Consider the following 24,058-nt stretch of genomic DNA (forward strand, 5'->3'; position numbering starts at 1 on the left):
GGATACACAGCCGGAACCAAAGGAATGAATTAGTATGACAACACCTGAGGAGGATTACTCGGTCTCCTCTGTTGAAATCTCAATCTCCCCTGCATTAATACCTCTGATAACCTTGGTTTTCAATCATACATTAATAAGATTCAGATTTGCTAAATTGCTTTTAAATCTCTCTGTAACCTCATTCTCCCCAACTTCGATAAACACATCCCTCTCCCAAATCCTCCAAGGTTTCTGCACTCTTCCAAATCTGACCTGGTGGTCATCCCACCCCCGATGGTCATCCCTCCCCCGATGGTCATCCTTCTCCTGATGGTCATCCTTCTCCTGATGGTCATCCCTCTAATTGTGTCTTTAGCCCCTTGTCTCTAAATTCTGAAACACTCTTGAAGCCTCTCCATCTCTTTATCTCTTGCTCCTTCTTTAAGAAGCTTTTTAAAATCTACCTCTTTGTCCCCATCCTAATCAACTCAAATTTTCTGTCCAAAAAGTGATGAGGTTGATGGGCTATAACTAACCAGTATCAAGAGTGTGGTGCTGGAAAAGCACAGCAGGTCATGGCAGCATCAGAGGAGCAGGAGAATCGGCGTGTTGGCTATTAGCCTTTCATCAGGAATTAGGCCCATTCCTGATGAAGGGCTTATTCCTGAAATGTCGATTTTCCTGCTCCTTGGATGCTGCCTGATCAGCTGTACTTTCCCAGCACCACACTCTTGACCCTGATCGCGCGCATCCCCAGTCCTCACTTTCTCCTAGTATGATTAACCAGGGGAAAGTTAATGTTAATGGCATAAGAATGAATCTGACCCAAATATATTGGAATTAAAGATTAGCAGCAAAACCATAATGGTTGCCTTTATTGAAGAGGTATACTCCTGTGATGAGGAAAGGTAAGCTCCCTGGGTGACAAAGATAGTAGAGATTAAAATGAAGGCAGAAAAAGTGTATTTATGTCAGATGTTGACTGGAGAATATGACTGTAAGTGGGGCTAAATGTAGAGGGTTCATAGTAGAATGGAAAACACAAACAACAGAAGCAAAGAAATAAGAAAAATGACAGCTAACATGACAGGGATCGAAATTCTTTTGTTAACTTCCAAATAAGGAAAGAGGCGAGATACCAATGAGCAATGACAATGAAGTTCCCACATGGAAGAGGGACCATGACTGAGTTATTAACTGGATATTTTACATCTGTCTTCACCCGAAGAAGAAGTTGCCCAGACCATGAGTGACAGAGAAGGTGCTTCAGACCTTTGAAGGGCCAGAAGTTGATGAGGAGAACACATTCAATGAGCTAAATGTATTTAATGCTGATAAGGCACCAGGAGTGAATGTGATGGAGCCCAAAACTGCTTAAAATATTCTAAATATAGCCTCACCAGAACCTTCCACAGCCTCAAAAGTACACTCCTGCTCTTGCACGTTCACCGTTCTGAAATGTATTTGCCTTCCTAACAGCCAGCGGAACCAGTGTGTTCACCTTCAAATAATCCTGAACCAGGACCACCAAGTCCCTATGTGCATCAGTTTCCAAAATCTTTTCTCATTGAGAAAATAGTCAATGCCTCTACTCTTCCCCCAAAGAGCATAACCTCACACTTCCTCACATTGTATTCCATCTGCTACTTCTTTGCTCACTCTCCCAGTCTGTCCAAGCCCTTCTGCAAGCTCCCCACTTCCTCAACACAACCTGTCCCTTCACCTACGTTTGTGCCATCTACAAACTTAGCAACAATGCCCCCAGTTCCTTTATCCAGATCATTAATGTATAACATGAATCGCTGTGGCCTCAACACTGAGCCTAATGAAACTCCGCTAATCACTGGCTGCCACTGTTGGAATATTGTGTGCAATTCTGGTCTCCTTCCTATCGGAAAGATGTTGTAAAACTTGAAAGGGTTCAGAAAAGATTTACAAGGATGTTGCCAGGGTTGGAGGATTTGAGCTATAGGGAGATGCTGAACAGGCTGGGGCTGTTTTCCCTGGAGCGTCGGAGGTTTACAAAATTATGAGGGACATGGATAGGATAAATAGACAAAGTATTTTCCCTGAGGTCGGGGAGTCCAGAACTAGAGGGCATAGGTTTAGGGTGAGAGGGGAAAGATATAAAAGACATATAACAGGCAACTTTTTCACACAGAGGGTGGTACGTGAATTGAATGAGCTGCCAGAGGAAGTGGTGGAGGCTGGTACAATTGCAACATTTAAGAGACATTTGAATGGATATATGAATAGGAAGGGTTTGGAGGGATATGGGCCAGGCGCTGGCAGGTGGGACTGGATTGGGTTGGGATGTCTGGTCGGCGTGGACAGGTTGGACCGAAGTAAAAACAATGTCTGCAGATGCTGGAAACCAGATTCTGGATCAGTGGTGTTGGAAGAGCACAGCAGTTCAGGCAGCATCCAACGAGCAGTGAAATTCGCTGTTCGTTGGATGCTGCCTGAACTGCTGTGCTCTTCCAGCACCACTGATCCAGAGGTTGGACCGAAGGGTCTGTTTCCATGCTGTGCATCTCTATGTCCCTATAACAAAGTTATGAAGAAGTTTTGGTGTGTGATTTATACTCAGGGAGTTGGCAGGCTAACCAGTTCGGATCAGAGTCTAAACTGAGAAGGACCAGGAGGCAGAAACTGGCCCCTCCATGTAATCCAGTGGAGCCAGTTCCTGGTCAGGTCTCATGTTTATAAATATATTGTACAATGACTTTCAGCAGCTAACCCTCATGATCCTGTAATTTTAGAAATGGAAACGGCTGCTGCCAATGGACAGTGTGTAAGGAGATCTGTAGTGGGGTTGGGGAGGGCGTGGGTGTGGAGGGTTTTGTCACAGTCACTGGAGACTGGTCCATGAGATCCTCAGCAAATAGTAAAGGGGCAAACCCTTCACACACCCCTCAGACGTCATCCATTGACATCCAATCCCATTCAAAGCACTCACACAAAGAGCAGTCCGTTCCTCTCAGCCGATTAATACATGAGCGTCATAGGAAGGAGGGACACAGAAGGAACTTTCAACACAGGGAGATTATTCTGTACTTTATTACAGATATTGGAGGAGCATTTGTGCCGAGGACTCAATCACAGAAGGATTTGAATAGCGTGACCCAGAGAAATCACCCAAGACCCAGCAATCCGCAGAGTCTTCATCTGAGAGAGAGCAGCATGGCCGCAGACAAGGTATAGTTTATAGTATTTTACTGGGGATCCCCTCCCCCACAACACGGTTTAAAAATCAGTGACCAGTTTCTCTGGACGAGACCTTAACCTGTTTGTAATGTTCTGGGGGTGCCGATCTTGCAATGCGGAAGAAGTTGGCATTTAATGTATTTCATTTCCAAAGTCCCAGGTTTGAGGGGGTTGTTGGTGTGTTACAGTTTGTAATGAGCTGAAGAATGAGGGTAGTCAGATAAACGAATGTTTAAGGTCAACCTCAGAGAATGCTGGGGAAGGATCTGTGAGAATTCGAGTGTGGTCAGAGGTTCTCAGAACAGGAACCGGCTGGAGGGGAACACTCTGATAGTTGGGGGCAGAGCTGAATCACACACACACACACAGAGATACACAGAGACACAGACACACACACACACACACACACACAGAGACTGGGGGAGGGAAATATTCACTGGGAGAAAAGCAAAGAGACCCGTGTGACCAAAACAATGGGTACAAGGCGTGTTTAAATGATACAGAATCAGGGCATGTTCTTTTCACAGAATTCACAGTATGAGGAAATGTTTTAACACTCAGTGGATCATTTGTCTCTCAGGCAAAAACAAAAGTCTGGATGTTTAAGGTTTTTCTGATTTCCCAAGAAGACATTGCCTGGGACAGTGAGGCAGTGTCAGATTTAAAACTTATTCAAATTAATCTTAATTTTCAACCGCTCCGGCCACATCTTGGAGTTGGGCAGTGTTTTAAAATAGGTTAATATCGCACTAAATGGAAAGAGTAATAAGTGTTAAACATTTATGTGAATTTCCACCGAAATTTAAACAGTGATCCCCAAGAACAGAGCTGTAAAACCAGTGAATACCCTCCTGCAATCATTCTATTCCAAATGTCTCCTGTACCCCTAACCACAGCCCGGCTAGATCCCCGGGCAGATCCAAAGTGGGTCCTGTAACTAAACCAGCAATGGGATTTCAAAACATCAACCATTTTACATTTTAAACTCCGCCAGGCAGTATATTGTTCGGACTGTTGTAGGGGATGGAAATGTCTTCAGATCCCAGCCCGCCCCCTGGAAGCTCAATAGTTACCAGGTGAGACTGCAGCCCGAATGTCTACATGACCCAGTGAACGTACACACCTCTCAGCTCGCCTGCATCCAGCTCGGGGGGAGCTGCTGATTTACGATGTGGATTTCAACAATCTGCAACTATTCTGTTTCCTCTTGAATAGTTAACACTTTATATCCTCCCTATTCTCAAACCTACTCGCCATTTATAACTTTCTCACACCAGGCTGTGTGTGTGCGTGTCTCTGCGTGTGTGTGTGTGTATCTCTGTGTGTATCTGTGTGTGTGTGTGTGTGTATCTGTGTGTGTGTCTGTGTCTGTGTGTGTGTCTCTCTATCTCTCTGTGTATGTGTGTCTCTGTGTATCTCTCTGTGTGTGTCTCTGTGTATGTGTGTTTGTGTCTCTGTGTGTCTGTGTATCTGTGTGTGTGTGTCTCTGTGTATCTGTGTGTCTCTGTATCTCTCTGTGTATGTGTGTCTGTGTATCTGTGTGTGTGTGTCTCTGTGTATCTCTCTGTGTGTATCTCTGCGTGTGTGTGTCTCTGTGTATCCCTCTGTGTGTATGTGTGTCTCTGTGTGTGTTTGTGTATCTCTGTGTGTGTGTCCCTGTGTATATCTCTCTCTCCCTGTGTACGTGCCTGTTTGTGCGTCGAGCAAATATCCCAAACTACATCACTAAATCTCTGATTTTGAAGACATTTGTTGTGTAAATCACAAGCAGCAGCGAATGCATCGGCTTTAATTTCCGCATCGAAAATGATTTTAATTATTTCCAGCATCAGCCCATTTTCCCATCTGGGGTTGGGGGTGTTGGTGGTGGTCGTCCGGTCACGTGGAAGGAATGAAAAAGCTGAAGTGCTTTCACGGATCTGTTGCTGTAGCAACAGTGAATATCTTAAATTCTTAATCAGCAAAATTCACAAACAACTGGACCAGCAAAAAAAACCCCTTAACTTCATTTAAACTGAAATAGCTTGGCAAAACATTAGAAAGGAGGAAAAGGTGAGGACTGCAGATGCTGGAGATCAGAGTCTAAATTCGAGTGGTGCTGGAAAAGCACAGCAGGTCAGGCAGCATTCCAGGAGCAGGAAAATCAACATTTTGGGCATAAGTCCTTCATTAGGAATGCCCAAGACATTAGAAGATGTTAAAGAAATTAAAGTTATGAGAACTATTTCCTGATGATTATCAACATTTGAATGTAACACCAATTAAAAATTAAAACCAAAATATGTTTGAATTCAACATTTGCTATTGCAGACTGGTGCCAGCTGTATTTTGTTGTATGACCAGTTTATGTTGAGTGCAGTGTTGGCAGAGACACATTCAGAAACCTTCCATAGATTCAGCTGCTCAGTAATACTCACAATGAAAAGCTCACATAGCTCCTTGGGTTTTCTTGCATTCCTAAAAAAAGCCAACAAAAAGTTGCATTTTTAAAGGGATGGAAACAAGGAGCAGGAATAGGCCATTCGGTCCACTCTCCCATTCTGTATGTTCATGGCTGATCATCCAACTCAATCTGCTGTTCCATAGAATAGAATCCCAACAGTGTGGAGACAGGCCATTTGGCCCATCATGTCCACTCCAGCCCTCTGAAGAGTGACCCACCTAGATCCATTCACCTACCCAATATTTAAGGAGAAAGTGAGGGCTGCAGATGCTGGAGTATCAGAGCTGAAAATGTGTTGCTGGAAAAGCGCAGCGGGTCAGGCAGCGTACAAGGAACAGGAAATTCGACGTTTTGGGCATAAGCTGATGAAGGGCTTATGCCTGAAACGTCAAATTTCCTGTTCCTTGGATGCTGCCTGACCTGTTGCACTTTTCCAGCTACCCAATATTTACCCCTGATTAATGCACCTAACCTACACATCCATGAACACTCTGGGCAATTTAGCATGGCCAATTCACCAAACCTATACATCTTTGTATTGTGAGAGGAATCCAGAGCACCTGGAAAACATCTGCACTAATACTGGGAGAGCATGCAAACTCAACAGAGTCGCCCGCGACTGAACTCGAACCTGGGTCCCTGGCACTGTGAGGCGTGCTGCCCCAGACCCTCTCTTCCCCCATAATCTTTGAAACATGTTGCATTAAGAAATCTGAGGAATTATCTTGGTAGCTGCTAAATACCGTGTGGTTGAAGAATAAAAAAAATCAAAACAGCTCAGTGCTCTTCAGCTGTTAATGAATAATTTATGTACTCAAAATCTAGCCGGCTTTAAAGGATCAATCTTATCTAATGTAAGGGTACACAGCTAACCTACACACATACACGCACGGGAGTTTTAAATCAGGAATTGCAAAAGGATTTGAGAAGAACTAAAGTGCAACCATGGATAAGAGAGCACTGAAAGTTATCATATTTCTGAGTGGCCGAAATAAAAGCTTGCAGGGTGTTAACAGGAGATAGAGGCTTTAGGCAGACTGCCTCATATACACACTGCTGGTTCTGATACTCGCTGCATGAACTGGCCAACACACAATCCCGCAGAACTAGAAATCGGAGATTGTGTTTTTCCAGGCTATACCTCTGTTCGATGGAATGGGTGTGGAGCTAGAAACAGCAGGAATTTGAGTTGTGGGTCAGTCCTTGCAAGTCTGCACTTATCAGTGCTGTGTGGTCTTTGGAAAGCAGTCTCACCTCAGAGATAGAAGATTGCAAGTTAATGTTCTACTGCAGAGACTTGAACCCATTATCCAGGCTGACCCTGCAGTGCAGCACTGGGGAAGTGTTACTGTGGCAGAGATGCCATCTTTCAGATGAGGTGTTAAACTAAGGCCCTCTCTGCCCTGAAGGTGATCTAAAACATCGCTAGGCAATATGTCACAGAAGACCAGTGGACTCCCCCACCCCACCCCCATGGCTGAGCCAATGTTTACCTTCAAAACAACTTCAGTAAAAACACTTCATCTGCTCAGTGTACTGCTGCTGCGGGATCAAACTTTGCACAAATTGGCTCTTGTGTTTCCTACATACCAGTAGTATAGTACTCCATCAGGTGGGAAGCAGTCTGGGTCTTCCCAAGTAAGTGGAATGTTTAAATATATCCAAATACTTTATTTACTGCATCACAAAATTGTGTTAAGATCATCAGAAAACTGATCACATGGGAGACATGTTATCTTAGGCATTTCTCCTGGGAAGGCTCTAAAAAAGACCCAGTCGATTTCCACAATTGAAGTTGTGATGCAATTTGTTGTCTATGTAACATGTCTTGTGATAAAAAGTGCTCGAGCCGTGAGTGACACTGAGTAATATCGGTTTGCCTGCTGCAGGGAAATCAGTTGACTCGCTCACATGCAGGGCACTGCCAAGGTTAAAAGGACAAGATAAATCAGGAGCCTGAGATTAGGTGACGATTGGGGGCTGTTGGGAGAACTTTATTTGGAACAGTTACTTAATGCAGTGTTTAATAATTCAATCGTGCATGGTGATGCAGCAATAAAGCACTGTACTAGAAAGATTTTTCATTGCCAGACGGTTTATAGAACATAGAACAATACAGTGCAGAACCTTCAGCCCTCAATGTTGCGCCGACCTGTGAACTAATCTAAGCCCATCCCCCTACACTACCCCATCATCCATGGGCTTATCCAACGATTGTTTAAATCTCCCCAATGTGGTGGAGTTGTCTACATTAGCAGGTAGGGAATTCCACTCACTGAGTAAAAAACCTGCCTCTGACATCGTTCTTAAATGATCAGTCCTCAATTTGTAGTTATGCCCCCTCGTACAAGCTGACATCGTCATCCTGGAAAATTCTTGGTTTCAGAAATGAAGTTGCTCGGTCTTATTAACATGTGAATGATGTTGGGGTTACTGTGGACCTCGGCGTATTTGATGAACGGTGGTTGTGTGTACTGGCAGTACAAGAAGAGAGTTTCAATGTGAGTCCTGCAGTAGTGATTGTGGCAAGGTGGTTTTAGGGAATAGGGAATGTGAGATAGTGAATAAATCAGGGCCCAGGTGAACTCCTCCTGGTCCCTGGACATATCTTACCCAATTTGTTTGCTTCTCTGTTTGCCTGGCTATTTCCTGGTGTGAGGGTCCGGCAAATATCCTCACTGGGGCTGAAGTTAGATTAGGATCCAATGATACATCCAACTTAGATCAGTATTATGTGAATTTTGCAACCATCAGTTCTGGTTTGTTGAGAAACATTTATTGAAATTAGAGACAGCACTGCCCCCCCGGTTCAGTACTGCCCCCGGTTCAGCACTGCCCCTGGTTCAGTATCCCAGGTTATTATAAGTGCCCATGAGCCTAGTTTCTGCCAGAAAGGTCAAGTTAAAAACTAACTTCTGCCTTTTCAACTTCTCAAACTTCCTGGATGTTGATGGGATATATTTTCTCAGGTCCTCATGCCTTCTCCCAGCACCTGGCATTTATGTTGCTGAATATATTCTCCATACTCGGCTGCAGACCCCACTAAAACTCTGTGGAGAGTGAGTTTGTCTCCAGTAATGGGTTCCAAACTCCACATTCACAGAACTTGAGACAGTTTAAGCTCAGTGCCATGTATCTGAGATTCTGTCTGTGCTTCAGAAATACCATGGAAGTAGGAATAACAAATGAGACATTACTTACATTACAAAACCCAGTTCAGGGAGGCATTATACAAACATGGATGCCTGTCATTTTTGTCTACTGCTGGTCGATGTTTATTTTTCTTCCTGCTCCTGCCTGTAATTAAAGCTATGATCATGCAATTTCACTGGCAAAACTGAGGAAACCTGGCTCCACAATTCAAGGTTGAACTGAAACCATGAAAGGCCCTCCATGATGACTCCATGGGATGTGGCTGCTCCTGGCTGCATGAGTTGGCTGTCCCTCGGTGCTGCCCTGGGGAAGGTGGTGGTCAGCTGCCTTCTTGAATGGGGTTTGCAGACAGACACCTGGTGCTATTAGAGAGGCAGTTGCATTGAGATTTCATTCATGGCTCTGATTGGTTGTGTCCTCGGGGACAATCCACACCGGCTGCCCCTTACCACGGACTTCATATTTACAATAACTCTTATCACCACTTTAACATAACAAAACATCCCAAAGTACTGCAGGAGAATATCATAAGCTAAAATATACCACATAAGTATGTTTTAGATCTGATGACCAAAGCATGTTGAATGAATAGGGTAGCACGGTGGCTCAGTGGTTAGCACTGCTGCCTCACAGCGCCAGGTACCTGCGTTCAGTTCCCACCTCGGGCAACTGTCTGTGTGGAGTTTGTGCATTCTCCCCGTGTCTGCATGAGTTTACTCCGAGTGCTCCGGTTTCCCCGCACAGTCCAAAGATGTGCAGGTTAGGTGAATTGACGATGCTAAATTACCTTAGTGTTAAGTGCATTAGTTAGGGGATGGGTCTGGGTGGGTTGCTCTTCGGAGGGTCGGTGTGGACTTGTTGGGCCGAAGGGAATCTAATCTATTCTGAGTCGTGGGAAGTGAGGTAGAGGAGGGTGCTGGGATTCTAAAGTTACTGTTTTAGATCAACTGAGGGCAAGAATAGAGTGATTCTCTAGTATGGGTGTCTTACAAAAATGTGGATTTAGAAAATTTAAACATAATGTTTTGGCTGCATTTTGAGACTTACACTTTAGAGGTGACAGCCTATTGGTTTTATCACTAGACTGTTAATCCAGAGGCCCAGGTAATGTTCTGAGGACCTGGGTTCAAATCTTGCTATAACAGATTGTGGAATTTGAATTCAATGCAATTCTGGAATTAAGAGTCCAATGATAATGATGTCGATTTTAGGGGAAACCTCCATCTGGTACATGAATGTTCTTTAGGGAACAAAACTGCTGTCCTTACCTGGTCTGGCCGATATGTGACTCCAGACCCACAACAATGTACTTGACTCTTAACTGCCCTCTGGGCAATTAGGAATAGGCAATAAATGCTGGGCCTAGCCAATAATACCCACACCCTGTGAGTGAATATAAAGAAATTGCCAGTGCTTGACCTGTAGCCCTGTGAGCTATGGGGTTCCAATTGCTCATCAAAATATTTTGCAGATTGGATTGGATACTGTCACCGAATGAACAAATGGTTGTCCACGATGTCAATGTCCTTTGATGGTCAACTGCAGTTCAAAGTGTTCTGAATCCTTTTGAATTATAACTTCAAACTGAAGAGAGATCTCTCTGGACCAAATAACTTCAATGATATTAACATTCAGATTTCCCTCTTTAAACCTATCTGTTGCTTTACCTACCTTTACTGACATCCCTCTCCTGATCAAGGTATTGATGACGTGGTAAAAACCAAAAGAACCGTGGGTGCTATAAATCAGACAATTAGAAATTTCTGGAAAAGAAGGGTCTGAGGAAGGGTCACACAACCCAAAATGTTAATTGTAATTTCTCCACAGATGCTGCCAGACCTGCTGAGTTTTTCCAGCAACCTCTATTGTTGATTGGTTACTCAGTTGCCCTTTGTAGGGATTGTGTTTGATTCTTGGTTGGGCCATCAACTTCAAATTGTAGTTGGAACTCAGCGATGTTATCAGGGATGGTCATGGATCTCTGACAGAAATCTTTGCTGGATCGATTATTAAACTCTTAACACTCACCTTTCTAACTGTTCCAGCCCAGCATAAAGAATGTTCCCCATAATATGCATTTGTGGAGTACCTTCAGGTTACGTACTCCAGGGTGTTGCACAGGAATGGTTTCAGTCAGCATTTGACACTGAGCCACATGAAGAGGTACAAGGATAAGTGACCCAAAGCCTAGTCAAAGAGACAAGGAACACATGAAAAAGAAGAGACTTTTCCACAGGAATTCCAGAGCCTCAGGCAAAGACGTAGCTCCAAGATTAGCGTGGTGCTGGAAAAACACAGCAGGTCAGGCAGCATCCGAGAAGCAGGAAAATTGATGTTTCGGGCAAAAGCTGTTCATCAGGAATAATGAAGGGCTTTTGCCCGAATGTTGATTTTTCCTGCTGCTCGGATGCTGCCTGACCTGCCGTGTTTTTTCCAGCACCATGCTAATCCTGACTCTAATCTCCAGCATCTGCAGTAACCACTTCCGCCTAAAGACATAGCACCCTAAATATTAAATAAAACTCTTCCTTGAGTCACCTTTTGTGTTTTCCTCAATGTTGTCATGAGGTGGGTTTTCTCTTCCTTCCCTGAACAAGGCTTAAGTCCCAAACCTGAAACCTTATCTCTCTCTCTTTCAAGATTTAATTTTACAGCTTCTGTTTCATGGACCTCAAAAGGACGAACTTCACACCCATCACATCAAATGGGACCTGCCCCTGTCCTTGTCCCTCCTTATTCAGACTGTCCCTAACCGGGAGATTCACCATCAGACTCCTGTGAGTGGGAAGGTCAGAGCCATTGTTAGTTTTATTATTTTAGAAAACAGCGTACTTTTTATCTGCATTGGAGCCACAGCTGCATGGTGGTCGCTGGGCAATTAAGTCTTAGTTTTGTATTTGTTTTATTTATTTACACAGGACCTGCTTTAGTGAAGTCCTCCTTATTGTGGTTATTCTGTTTGAGGTGGGTGGGAGAGAGTGTGAAAATTGGGGAAATAATAAGTACTCTGGTGTGTAATCAGGGTTTGGGGTCATTGTTGGACTCATTTGGAGATTAGTTCTGGGAATTTTGAAGTATGCTGAGAGGTATATTGGGTATATTCTCAAAATCTGTTTTTGTAGAATGTCGTTTGGGTGATTATTAAAGTGTTTAAGACCAGCATTTGTTGCCTAGCCTTAGGCTGAATAACTTGCTCGGTCATATCATAAGGCGTTTAAGAGTCAGCACATTGCTGTTGGTCTGAAGTCATATGTAGGCCAGACCAGGAAGGGGTGACTGATTCCCTTCCCTAAATGGCATTAATGAACCAGGTGAGGTTTTGACAGTAAGTGGTAGTTTACACTCATTATTCCTGAAACTAGTTTTTAAATTTCAAAATTATTAATTGAATTCCAGTTTCTACCCACTGTTCTGGTGGGATTTGAACACACAATCCCAGAGTATTATTCAGGACTGCTGACCTTCCCATGGTGCCACTGTTCAGAATATGAATGAGGGGAAGGACAATTGGTAGATAGCAGCAGAAAATATCCAATCAAACAGTAAAAACAATACAGAACGATTCAAAGCAATGAGAAATTTATCTTGTCTCACTATCCAGGACCCCAAATTCTCCCTTTGAGATGAAGCAATACTCAAACTTCCCATGTTATAATATTCTACTCACTCCAGCCATTGAGCTGTCCTCTGTGTTAGAGTTTTGAGAGCTGCATTTGGGTAACTACCTACTGCAACTCTCTTCTGAGTCCACTACGATGACCCTGAGATATTGATCACCTTGGAGGAGAAAGTGAGGATTGCAGATGCTGGAGATCAGAGCTGACAATGTGTTGCTGGAAAAGCGCAGCAGGTCAGGCAGCATCCAAGGAGCAGGAGAATCGATGTTTCAGGCAGTGAGTTCCTGAAGAAGGGCTCATACCCGAAACGTCGATTCTCCTGCTCCTTGGATGCTGCCTGACCTGCTGCGCACATTGATCACATTATCCCTTTCTGACTCTCACCCCTCTGAACTTTGCCCTCGTTTATTATTATTATTCAAGCTTGAGTTGAGCTTCATTGTTACAGCATCTCAGTTTTTACTTAGCACTTTACTGACTTCAGGTATAAATATCGAGGTTAACAACTTTACATGCCAAGCACCATCTGATTTCCCTTCAATAACAGGTGCTAAGGATGGACAAACACAAGGGTTATCTGGGGTGGTGGAGGTATGGGGTGATACTTGAGGTGGGGATATAGCCATCAGGATAATGTACGTGCCTCAGAAACTACTCTGTTTTCCTTCCCACAAAGTCCAGAGTAACACAAGCTTCCTCTTTACCAAGTTTTCCCACCCTTTGTTATAGCCATTTTCCCTTCCTTTACACCCATCTTTTGTCTCTTAATTTATGACATTTTCACCTCTTTTTGTGGAGCATCATCATCACCTCTTTAATTATTTATTCCCTCTATCTTTCCTCCCCTCCCCACCCCCACCTCCCACCTCCCATCTCTCACCTATTGTTCATCCCTGCCTCTATTTTAAAAGTTTCCCATTCTGATGAAAGATCATTGACTTGAAATTTGTTCTGTTCCTTTCTGCATCGCCTTCTGAATATATTCCTTCATTTTCACCTTTTTGGTGAACTTCGCCTCAGAAACTATTTGAGAGTTTTGGTTTTAGTGCAAATTAAAGAGCTCCTAAGTTAGATCCAAAGTTCATAATTCCAGCTATGGCCGCTTGTTGGTTTTGCATAGAGTTTGAGAATTTAAAATAAGCTGATTGCTTTACTTAAAAGGAAAAGCTTTTACATTTTGGTTTTGTCGATTTGACATTTTTAGGGTGGGGAGGGTTAGTTTTAATTAATCACTCAACTGCGTTTACTGAGTGAGGTTTAATCTCCTGTTTTAATCAATTCAGGGCTTTGTGTTACTCAGGAAGTAAAGAGAGCTGCTTAATGTACACACTGAAAGCAAGCGCCTCTGATTTTGAGAAGTACAAACAGTGGTGCCTACTGTCCCCAATCCATGACTTTCTGCTGAGTTGCAGGAAAGGGATTAAACAATGTGACCAGTGCCTGGGAAGCTCATGATTAATGTTAACAGATGAGTAATTGTTCTGCTAATGAAGTAGAATAAAATATGCAAATAGACTCTGTGGGAAGGCAATGGTCAAATGGTATTGGCACTAGACTTTCTCCAGAGTCCAGGGTAATGTTATGAAGATAATGTGTTCAATTGACAGTTGGAGGAATCTGACCCCAATAAAAATTTGGAATTCATTATCCAACAATGACTATAAAACAACTGTCTGGAAAAACTCTTCAGGGAAGGAAATCTGCCATTTTTACCTGGTCCGGCCCACATGTGACTCCAGACCCACAGCAATGTGTTTGATGTGTAAGTGCCCCCTGGGCATAAGGTTGGGTAATAAATGTTGGCCAAGCCAATACAGCCCTGTTCTGTGAATGAACAAAAATACAGCAGACGGTGGTCACTTGATTTGAAGGTGGGGGTGTACAGGTAGTTGTCCTAAAGTGCGATGGCTGCCTTCTTGTGCAACCCTGAATTATAGAAAAATCATCACGCTTTAGAAACAGTGCTTTAAAGTGTTATCATCGTAATCGCGTTACAGCCAACACATGTTTAAAAAGTTTGTGCTTTAGAAACTGCCTCCAGTTTGTCAATCGCATTACAGCAAATTATTTTTAATGAAACATGCGTTAACGCAGCCACCCTGTACTCGCTGAGTGGAGAACTGACGTTTTCTTGTTCGAGAATGATTTGGAGATGCTGGTGTTGGACTGGGTGTACAAAGTTTAAAAATCACACAACACCAGGTTATAGTCCAACAGGTTTAATTGGAAGCACACTAGCTTTCGGAGCTAGCTCTCACCTGGTGTTGTGTGATTTTTTAAAGTTTGTTTGAAAATAGAGGGGAATGGGAAAGATTGTTATAAAACATAAAATTATTTACAGCTTGAATTTTACTCAAACACAAAAAAAACTGTATCAGAGATAAAATAAAGAATGGGGGAAGGAACAAAAGAAAGCATTCACAAATCAAACATCTGCATTTAATGAAATGGTACAAGGGTGTCTCCAGGAACAGTTTTACCCTGAAATGCAGTCTGTTTCCAACTTTTTTCCATGTGTCTATCTCATTCTCTCTGGGTCTGTGTTTGCATTGGTCCACAAAAGTACAGAATGTGATCTTGGCCTCTTTCTTAATTTCTTTCAGAAAGTTACTGGACAGTTAATCCTCGCAGTGAGCACTGCAGTGCTGGGGTCCGTGCAGTTCGGTTACAACACTGGTGTCATCAATGCCCCTCAAAAGGTAGGACCAACTCTTTCAATATTTCTAAAATTGATCTGTTTTATGATGCGATTCCACACTTTGTGGAAAAGATTGATTTCTTGGCATATCTTATGGTAATTATTTATTCATATCAATGAGCATATTAGATGATTATTTGATTAGAAATAATTGTGCAGGTTTATGGGGAAATGCAGGAGAATGGCATGAAACCACTCTGCTCCCTCAGAGTCGGAACAGTCACAGAAGGCTGAATGGTCTTCTGCATTGTAACAACTCTGAGAGAAATATGGTGGAATTTGAGTAATAATTCTTTAATTTCAATGTAGACTAAATCAGAGTTGTGGAATAAATATATTTATTTTCACCTTGGGTTTGTCGTCAGTAACTCGAATTACATTGTACCTCTGATGGGGAGGTGCTGGTGTTAGAGTGGTGTGGGCAGTGTCTGATGGGGAGGTGCTGCTGTTAGAGTGGTGTGGGCAGTGTCCGATGGGGCGGTGCTGGTGTTAGAGTGGTGTGGGCAGTGTCTGATGGGGAGGTGCTGGTGTTAGAGTGGTGTGGGCAGTGTCTGAAGTCACATGACACCAGGTTATAGTCCTATAGGTTTATTTGAAATCACAAGCTTTCAGAGCGCTGCTCCCTCATCACATTGACAGAATTACTACGTTAGATATTTCTTCCCCAAATGATATGTTAATCACCCTTTCAAGGTCACAGTTCACTCTTGTCCTTCTCTGCTCAAAGGCTAAACTGAAAGTATGGGCTCACTTAGTGAATGCCTTGGATTTATATTCCCCTGTTCCACGTTCAACATTCACTCACTTCTGTACAGGAGTCGGTGACCAGCTATAGAGGGCAGGAACATTTCCCACTTTCCCCTCACTATCCCAGAAAGTTTTGACTTCAGTGGGTTAAATCAAGAGAGGTTAGGGATTTGACCAGGGTATATGGTTCACTGTGATGGCACTGTTCCTAACTGAACATTAGCTCCAGGACTGAGCTGTGTTAGTGGTAATCAAAATCCTGGGAACTGCTTGACCAAAAGTACGGAGTAGGAGCAAATTACTGCAGGTGGTGGAATCTGTACTGAAAACAACAAAATGCTGGAGATCACAGCGGGACAGGCAGCATCCATAGAGAGAGAGCAAGCTAATGTTTTGAGTCGAGATGATTCTTCACCAGAGCTTCATATCAGTTCTGATGAAAAATCATTTAGATTCAAACCATTAGCTTGCTCTCTCTCCATGGGTGCTGTCTGTCCCGCTGTGATCTCCAGATTTTGTTGTTAACCAAACGTTACACTTCCTTAATGGAAGTTTGCAGGTAGGATTTGTGAAAAAGTCCTCATCAAACCAGTTATAACAATTAAAAAGAATGTACTCCGAGGTCATTATTTCTGTTAGCACCTATCTAAAACCTTTGGAAATATAATATTTGGGATTGATTAGTTATTACTTAGGTATAAATTCACTGATTTAAAATTTGTAATGTTTGTTTCTTTAATATGTTGACAGAGCAGATAAAGTAACTGGTTATGTTTTTCTCCTGAAATAATATTTTTGCTGAATGTTTTATTCTATCAGCACGGCAGTGGGTTAACGATTGGACCAATTAGGTCTCATGATACACAAAGGACAGGGCCTCAAAATAGAATTTTGTAGATAAAATCAATGGGACACAATGTGTTCAGCTGTGCATGGAGAGAAGCTTCTAGATCTTATTGATCTGAGGTTTATCACCAATTTATATGATCTCTCATTTTAAAAAGATTGAAACATTCCTACTTTGAAAAATAAACTATTATTAAATTTATTACAGACTTATCGCAGCTTGCTGACGTTGAGAACAACATCTTTTGTCTAATACAGCAGCTGTTCAACTGTCTTTTGATGATCTGGACCTATTATTAGAATTTTGACTCTGAAAAGCAAAATTACTAAATAAAACAGAAAACCGTATCTTCCAAGACTGCCGAGAGCAAGAAAAAAATTGTTGTTAGGAGTCACAGATCCGTGGTAAAAAGCAAATTAACCTGTGTGCTAGAAACAATAGAGGAATTAGTTACATTAGGTTGGCAGCATGAGAGGGATTCACCTCAATATATTTATGAAATGGTGGCTGTTTTGGGGCCTGCAACATCACTTCATGTGGCTCATATTGTTTATGTCCCTGTGCATTCACAGTCACAGTCTCAGGTTGAAACTGCACACATCATAACTGGCCCCCTTTACTAATGAGAACAGTCAATTGGAAGCAATAGCTGAAAATGTACATTACCTCCACCAGGCATTGTGTCAACAGTAGACTATAGATTATCATAGTTTACAGAATGAGTCTCCACTATTGATTCAGAAATAACATTTTCCAAAGAAAACAAACATGCCTCCAATTGCAGACAGCAACTCCAAATTGATTTTCATTATTTTTCCACCAGGCATGTCCAATTATGGTCAGCTTTGAGCTACAAACACATTTGCCGGGTCTGCCCAAGTTTATATTCCTTACATTAAGCCTGGGCAAGATTCAAGTTCCTGTCCTGTGCACAAAAGCACAATGTCTCATCTGAACATGCTCATTCAAGTTAAACATCTGCACATAACTTTATAAAGGAGTTTATCTCTTTAACATAGATGAATATATACATGCTCAAATAGTACGCAGAAAAGTTTTATACAGCCTTGCTAAACAATTGGCAAAAGATTACATGCATCTTTTCTGAAGTGATGATTTCTGAAATACAGAAACCTCCAGTTTCCCTGGAAGCTTGCTGGTGATATCATAAAAAACAAATTCAATGTGTACACAATAAAGTTTTGGTGTATATACGAAAATCCAAACATTTATTTTCCAACTCTTTGACCAAAGGAAATTGATTATCTTTATTTCTTACAATATGAAAATATTTAGATTTTAAGAGTCACAAGTGTATATGAATATTTATGAGTAAGCGTGTCCTAGTGATTGTGTAGACTGCTCCATGTTACAAAGTAAACATTGTATTTGACTAGGAATTTTCCAAAGAATGCAAACAGTCCCATTCAGGCAGTTACCTGGAAACTAGAGGGAAAGACAAGAGAGACCAGTATAACCAAGATGACACAGGCTGATGAATTAAAATTCAGGGTGTGGTGACCAAGACACAGCAGTTCCTTCTGTTAAAGCAAGAATTGTTACTGTGTTAGAATAGGTGAGAGAGTGCACACAGTAATGGCAGGGAGTTATAAAAATGCAGCTGCCAAATGACAAGAGCTGCTATCTAACTGCCAACATCTTTGTGATGTTAAATCAGAACCTGACCTGAAACCAGAGACATTAGCAATGTGTCCCACTGGGGAGGAGTACGAAACCAAAATGGTAGCAACTGTATGTGACCTTTTTTTATATGAAATGGAAACTCAGATTCTGTCAACACAAGTAGATAAAGCACATAAGAACACGAGCTGAGCTGTGGGGAAAGACAAGGATCATTTTCAGCAAATGGCACACTTGTGCCACCTAGTGGGAGGGATAGGTTCAGGAAGCAGCATCCATTTTGTTGTCTTGCTACATATGACTTTCTTCATTAACCCAGCTCTCTCCTCACCCCTTCGAAAGGAAGAGTGTAATATTTGCATTTGGCTATTTGTTCAGCCTTTGGCAATCCTGATATACTTATATAAGTTTATCTCAAGATTTATTAAAAACAGGATGTTAGACATTGGCATAGCATTTATTTGTGTATGACCTCTTTTAATCAGACTAAAGTGCCATTGATTACACTTTATTCCAGATTTGAGTTGTCCACTTCCATTAATGACAATGAAATTCACATCAAAACTTCAAAAAAGAGTTAGTGTCTATAGTTCATTTGTTACATTCTATAATGTTGGTGATTTATCTTTCAGGTCATTGAAGGATTTATTAATCATACCTGGATACAACGACACGATGAATCTGTTGATCCATCAATGCTCACCACCATTTGGTCTCTGGCTGTCGCCATTTTCTCAGTGGGTGGTATGTGTGGATCATTTTCGGTGGGATTGTTTGTCAACCGATTTGGAAGGTAACATTTGCAATGCAATTGATATAGTTACAACATAGAACAGTGCCCCTCATGTCTGTGCCCATCATGATCAATGGTGGGTAGGGTATCTGCTCAGCATGGAGGAGTTGGACCAAAGGGTCTGTTTCTGTCCTATACAACCCTATGACTCTAAGGCTATATCCTAAACTGATCTGCCCTATTTACCAGCACTTGGCCCATATCCCTCTAAACTCTTCCTAAACATATACCCATCCAAATGCCTTTTAAATGTTGCAATTGTACCAGCCTCCACCACTTCGTCTGGCAGCTCATTCCATACACGTACCACTCTCTGTGTGAAAAAGTTGCCCTTTAGGTCTTTTTTATATCTTTCACCTCTCACCCTAAACTTATGCCCTCTGGTTCTGGACTCCCCCACCCCAGGGAAAAGACCTTGGCTACTCATCCTATCCAGGCCCCTCATGATTTTATAAACCTCTATAAGGTCACCCCTCAGCATCCGACGCTCCAGGGAAAACAGCTCCGGCCTGTTCAGCCTCTTCCTGCAGATCAAATCCTCCAACCCTGGCAACATCCTTGTAAATCTTTTATGAACATTTTCATGTTTCACAACATCCTTCCAATAGAAAGGAGACCAGAATTACATGCAATATTCCAACAGTGGCCTAACCAATGTCCTGTACAGCCGCAACATGACCTCCGAACTCCTGTACTCAATACTCTGACCAATAAAGGAAAGCATACCAAACGCCTTCTTCACTATCCTATCTACCTGTGACTCCACTTTCAAGGAACTATGAACCTGCACTCCAAGGTCTCTTTGTTCAGCAACACTCCCTAGGACCTTGCTATTAAGTGTATAAGTCCTGTTCAGATTTGCCTTTCCAAAATGTAGCAACTTGCATTTATCTGAATTCAACTCCACCTGCTACTTCTCAGCCCATTGGCCTATCTGGTCAAGGTCACATTGTAATCTAAGGTAACCCTCTTCGCTGTCCACTACACCTCCTCCAATTTTGGTGTCATCTGCAAACTTCCTAACCATATCTCCGATATTCAAATCCAAATCATTTATATAAATGACAATACTGATGTTCTTAAAGGTTCAGCCACTACTATACACTTTCCTCTTCCGTTTGACCTCCCAAATGCATCACCTCACACTTGTCTGGATTAAGTTCCATCTGCCATTTCTCTGGCCAACTTTTCAACAGATCTATAACATGCTGTATCCGTTGACAACATTCCACAACTCCACTAATACTCATGTTATGAAATTTCCAATTTCTAATACATTCAAAATGTCCCCTAACTCCTAATCTGATCACCCATTGTCTGATTTGTGACATACCAAAGCCTGAAGCAGTTTGAGGAAAGATATTTGCAGTTAACAAGTACATTTTCACAAAAGGCTGAATATTATCACTCTGGTGTGGCAACTTCTGACTATTCTCAATTATTCGCCATGAGAGATTGGTTCAAATTGTCCTGTATTTAAGCACGTAAAATTCAGACAGGAGTTGGCAGGGAACTGCAGGGTGGACCTTTCCATGGTTGAGGAGTCTGGAACCAGGAGTCAGAGTCTCCGGAGCTAAGATGAGGAAACATCTTTTCACATTAAAGAATAGTGAACCTGAGGAGTTCTCTGTCTTTGAAAGTTATGGAGGCCACGCCTCTCAATATATGAAAGAAAAAGATAAATGAGCTTTTAGATTTTAAAAGCATCAAAGAATATTGAGAGGAAGTGAAATGTGGCACTGAATTGGAGGATCAGCCATAACCATAATGAATGGTGCAGCAGGCTGGAAGGGCAGAATGGCCTACTTCTGTTTCTAGTTTCTATGTTTCTATTCCTAACAGAACACTAGAAAATGACATTGCTTTTGTTTGAGTAACTACAGTTCAACACATTGGAATTAGTTCCTCCAGGTTTATTCCGTCCAAATTGGGGGTTACACAGTTTTGCACAATCAGAATGAAACAGCAGAATGTTGTCAACAATCAAAGCCATCTCTCACCCATGAGAGAAATGGATTTCTCTGCTGTTCAGCATGATGTAACAGCTTTCAACAGTTACATCGTTCATTGTATCTTGTCCTGTTCAAAGACTGAGCTTGCAGTAAATCTGATGAAATGTTTATCTGGTGATAGTCAGACTCAGTAATGAACAATTACAGACCTTCCTGTAATTATATCTGTTATCCCTCATCCTAATAACTTGTTAAGTAGTTGTTACCTTGAGATCATTTTACCAATTTTGATCATCACCTTCACAAAAGATATTGGAAACCTAAAACAAACAGCGAAAACGCTGGAAATTTTCTGGGTCTGGCAATTTCTGTGGAAAGAGAAACTGAGCTAATGATTTAGATCAATAAGTTTCATCAGAACGCGAAAGAATTAGAAATGTGATTAGTTATATGAGCAAGACGAGTGTGGGGGAAGGCTGGAGGGGAGGAAAGAACAGAAGGGGAATGTCTGTGAACTTCAACTTTTATTGACCAACCTCACTATTAAATATTTATTTATTAATTATAAGTCGATTCATGATTAAGAAATCTTCATTAAGAGGATAGGAATTTTACTGGATGGTCATTATCCCGTCGTATCCATTTCTGACACATACATTCCTTCTGAATATCAATTCTGTTATTGAGCAATTTGACCTCAATTGGGTTTAAATTTAATTTCACTGAAGCACAACTTGAGCGTTCCCGCCCCATGATCAGCATAAAGGGCCAGTTTGGAAGAAGAAGCACAGGGCTCAAAACATTAGCTTTAGGTCCGTCTCCACAGATCCTGCCAGACCTGCTGAGTTTCTGCAGCACTTTCTGTTTGAGAAAGATTTTAATTTCTTTTCAATATTCTGTGGTTAATCATCAGTTATAAGACCTGTCTGCTCTGTTTTATAACACCATAAGGGACAGGAGCAGCATTAAGCCATTTGGCCCATTGAGCCTGCTCCCCCATTGGATCATGGCTGATATGTTTCTCACCCCCATTCTCCTGCCTTCTCCCTGCAACCCTTGATCCCCTTGCCAATCAGAAACCTATCTATCTCTGCCTTAAATACATGCAAAGACTTGGCCTCCACAGCCCTCTGTGGCAATGAGTTCCACAGATTGACCACCCTCTTGCTGAAGTAATTCGTCCTCATCTCAGTTGTAAAGAATCATCCCTTCATTCCGAGGCCACACCTTCTGTTCCTAGTTTCTCCTACTCATGGAAACATTTTCTCCATGTCCACTCTATCCAGGTCGCTTAGTATTCTGTAAGCTTCAATAAAATCCTCCCTCATCCTTCTCAACTCTATTGCGTACAGACCCAGAGTCCTCAACCACTCCTCAAAGACAAGCCTTTCATCCCTGGGATCATTCTTGTAAACCTCCCCAAACCCTCTCCAAAGGCAGCACATCCTTCCTCAGATATAGTGTTCAAAACTGATTTCTTCAAAGACCGCAATTTCCCCCCAGATGTGATCGATGATGCCCTCCACTGCATCTCCTCCACTTCCAGCTCCTCCGCCCTTGAACCCCGCCCCTCCAATTGCCACCAGGACAGAACCCCACTGGTTCTCACCTACCACTCCACCAACGTCCAGATACATTGGACCATCCTTTGTCATTTCCGCCACCTCCAAACGGACCCCACCACCAGAGATAGATTTCCCTCCCCTCCCCTATCAGCGTTCCAGAAAGACCACTCCCTTTGTGACTCCCTCATCAGGTCCACACCCCCCACCAACCCAACCTCCACTCCCGGCACCTTCCCCTGCAACCACAAGAAATGCAAAACTTGCGCCCACACCTCCTCCCTCACTTCCCTCCAAGGCCCCAAGGGATCCTTCCATATCTGCCACAAATTCACCTGCACCTCCAAACACATCATCTATTGCATCTGCTGCACCCGATGTGGCCTCCTCCACATTGGGGAGACGGGCTGCCTACTTGCGGAACGTTTCAGAGAACACCTCTGGGACACCAGGACCAACCAACCCAACCACCCCGTGGCTCAACACTTCAACTCCCCCTCCCACTCCACCAAGGACATGCAGGTCCTTGGACTCCTCCATCGTCAGACCATAACAACATGATGGTTGGAGGAAGAGCGCCTCATCTTCCGCCTAGGAACCCTCCAGCCACAAGGGATGAACTCAGATTTCTCCAGTTTCCTCATTTCCCCTCCCCCCACCTTGTCTCAGTCAAATCCCTCGAACTCAGCACCGCCCTCCTAACTTGCAATCTTCTTCCTGACCTCTCCGCCCCCACCCCACTCCGGCCTATCACCCTCACCTTGACCTCCTTCCGCCTATCGCATTTCCAACGCCTCTCCCCCAAGTCCCTCCTCCCTACTTTTTGTCTTAGCCTGCCTGGCACCCTCTCCTCATTCCTGATGAAGGGCTCATGCCCAAAACGTCGATTCTCCTGCTCTTTGGATGCTGCCTGACCTGCTGCGCTTTTCCAGCAACACATTTTCAGCCACAATATTCCAAATACAATCTGAGCAGAGCCTTATACAACCTCACCAGTACATCTCTGCTCTTGTATCCTAACCTCTTGAAGTTAATGCTAACATTACATTTGCCTTCCTAACTGCCAGCTGCACCTGCATGTTAACTTCCAGAAATCCTGAACTAGGACTCCCAAATTTCTTTGAACTTCAGATTTCTGTAGCCTTTCCCCATTGAGAAAATAGTCTACACCTCTATTCCTCCTACCAAAGGACATCACCTCACACATTTCTACATTGTATTACGTCTGCCACTTCTTTGCCCACTCTCCCAGGCTATCCAAGTCCTTCTGCAGCTTTCATCTTCCTCAACATGACCTGTCCCTCCACCTGTCCTTGTGCCACGTACAAACTTAGCAACAATGCCCTCAGTTCCTTTATCGAGATTGTGAATGTATAAGGTGCATAGTTTACACCAGACCTCCTGTCTGTCACTGTGCCT

At 42.8% G+C, this 24,058-nt stretch overlaps 1 protein-coding gene across 1 annotated transcript in view; it reads left to right on the top strand.

Annotated features, from left to right (window-relative positions):
* The first annotated feature begins 2,956 nt into the window (after positions 1-2,956).
* The window catches only part of LOC132833751 (solute carrier family 2, facilitated glucose transporter member 1-like), a 34,230-nt gene continuing 13,128 nt past the window's right edge, over positions 2,957-24,058 (top strand). The window contains exons 1-3 of the mRNA XM_060852281.1: positions 2,957-3,177; positions 15,003-15,098; positions 18,965-19,125. Coding sequence (XP_060708264.1) covers positions 3,163-3,177; positions 15,003-15,098; positions 18,965-19,125 — 272 coding nt within the window. The 5' untranslated portion in view covers positions 2,957-3,162. The remainder of the gene's footprint in view (positions 3,178-15,002; positions 15,099-18,964; positions 19,126-24,058) is intronic.

The sequence above is a fragment of the Hemiscyllium ocellatum genome, chromosome 37 (assembly GCF_020745735.1).
Source record: "Hemiscyllium ocellatum isolate sHemOce1 chromosome 37, sHemOce1.pat.X.cur, whole genome shotgun sequence".
Taxonomy (NCBI): domain Eukaryota; kingdom Metazoa; phylum Chordata; class Chondrichthyes; order Orectolobiformes; family Hemiscylliidae; genus Hemiscyllium; species Hemiscyllium ocellatum.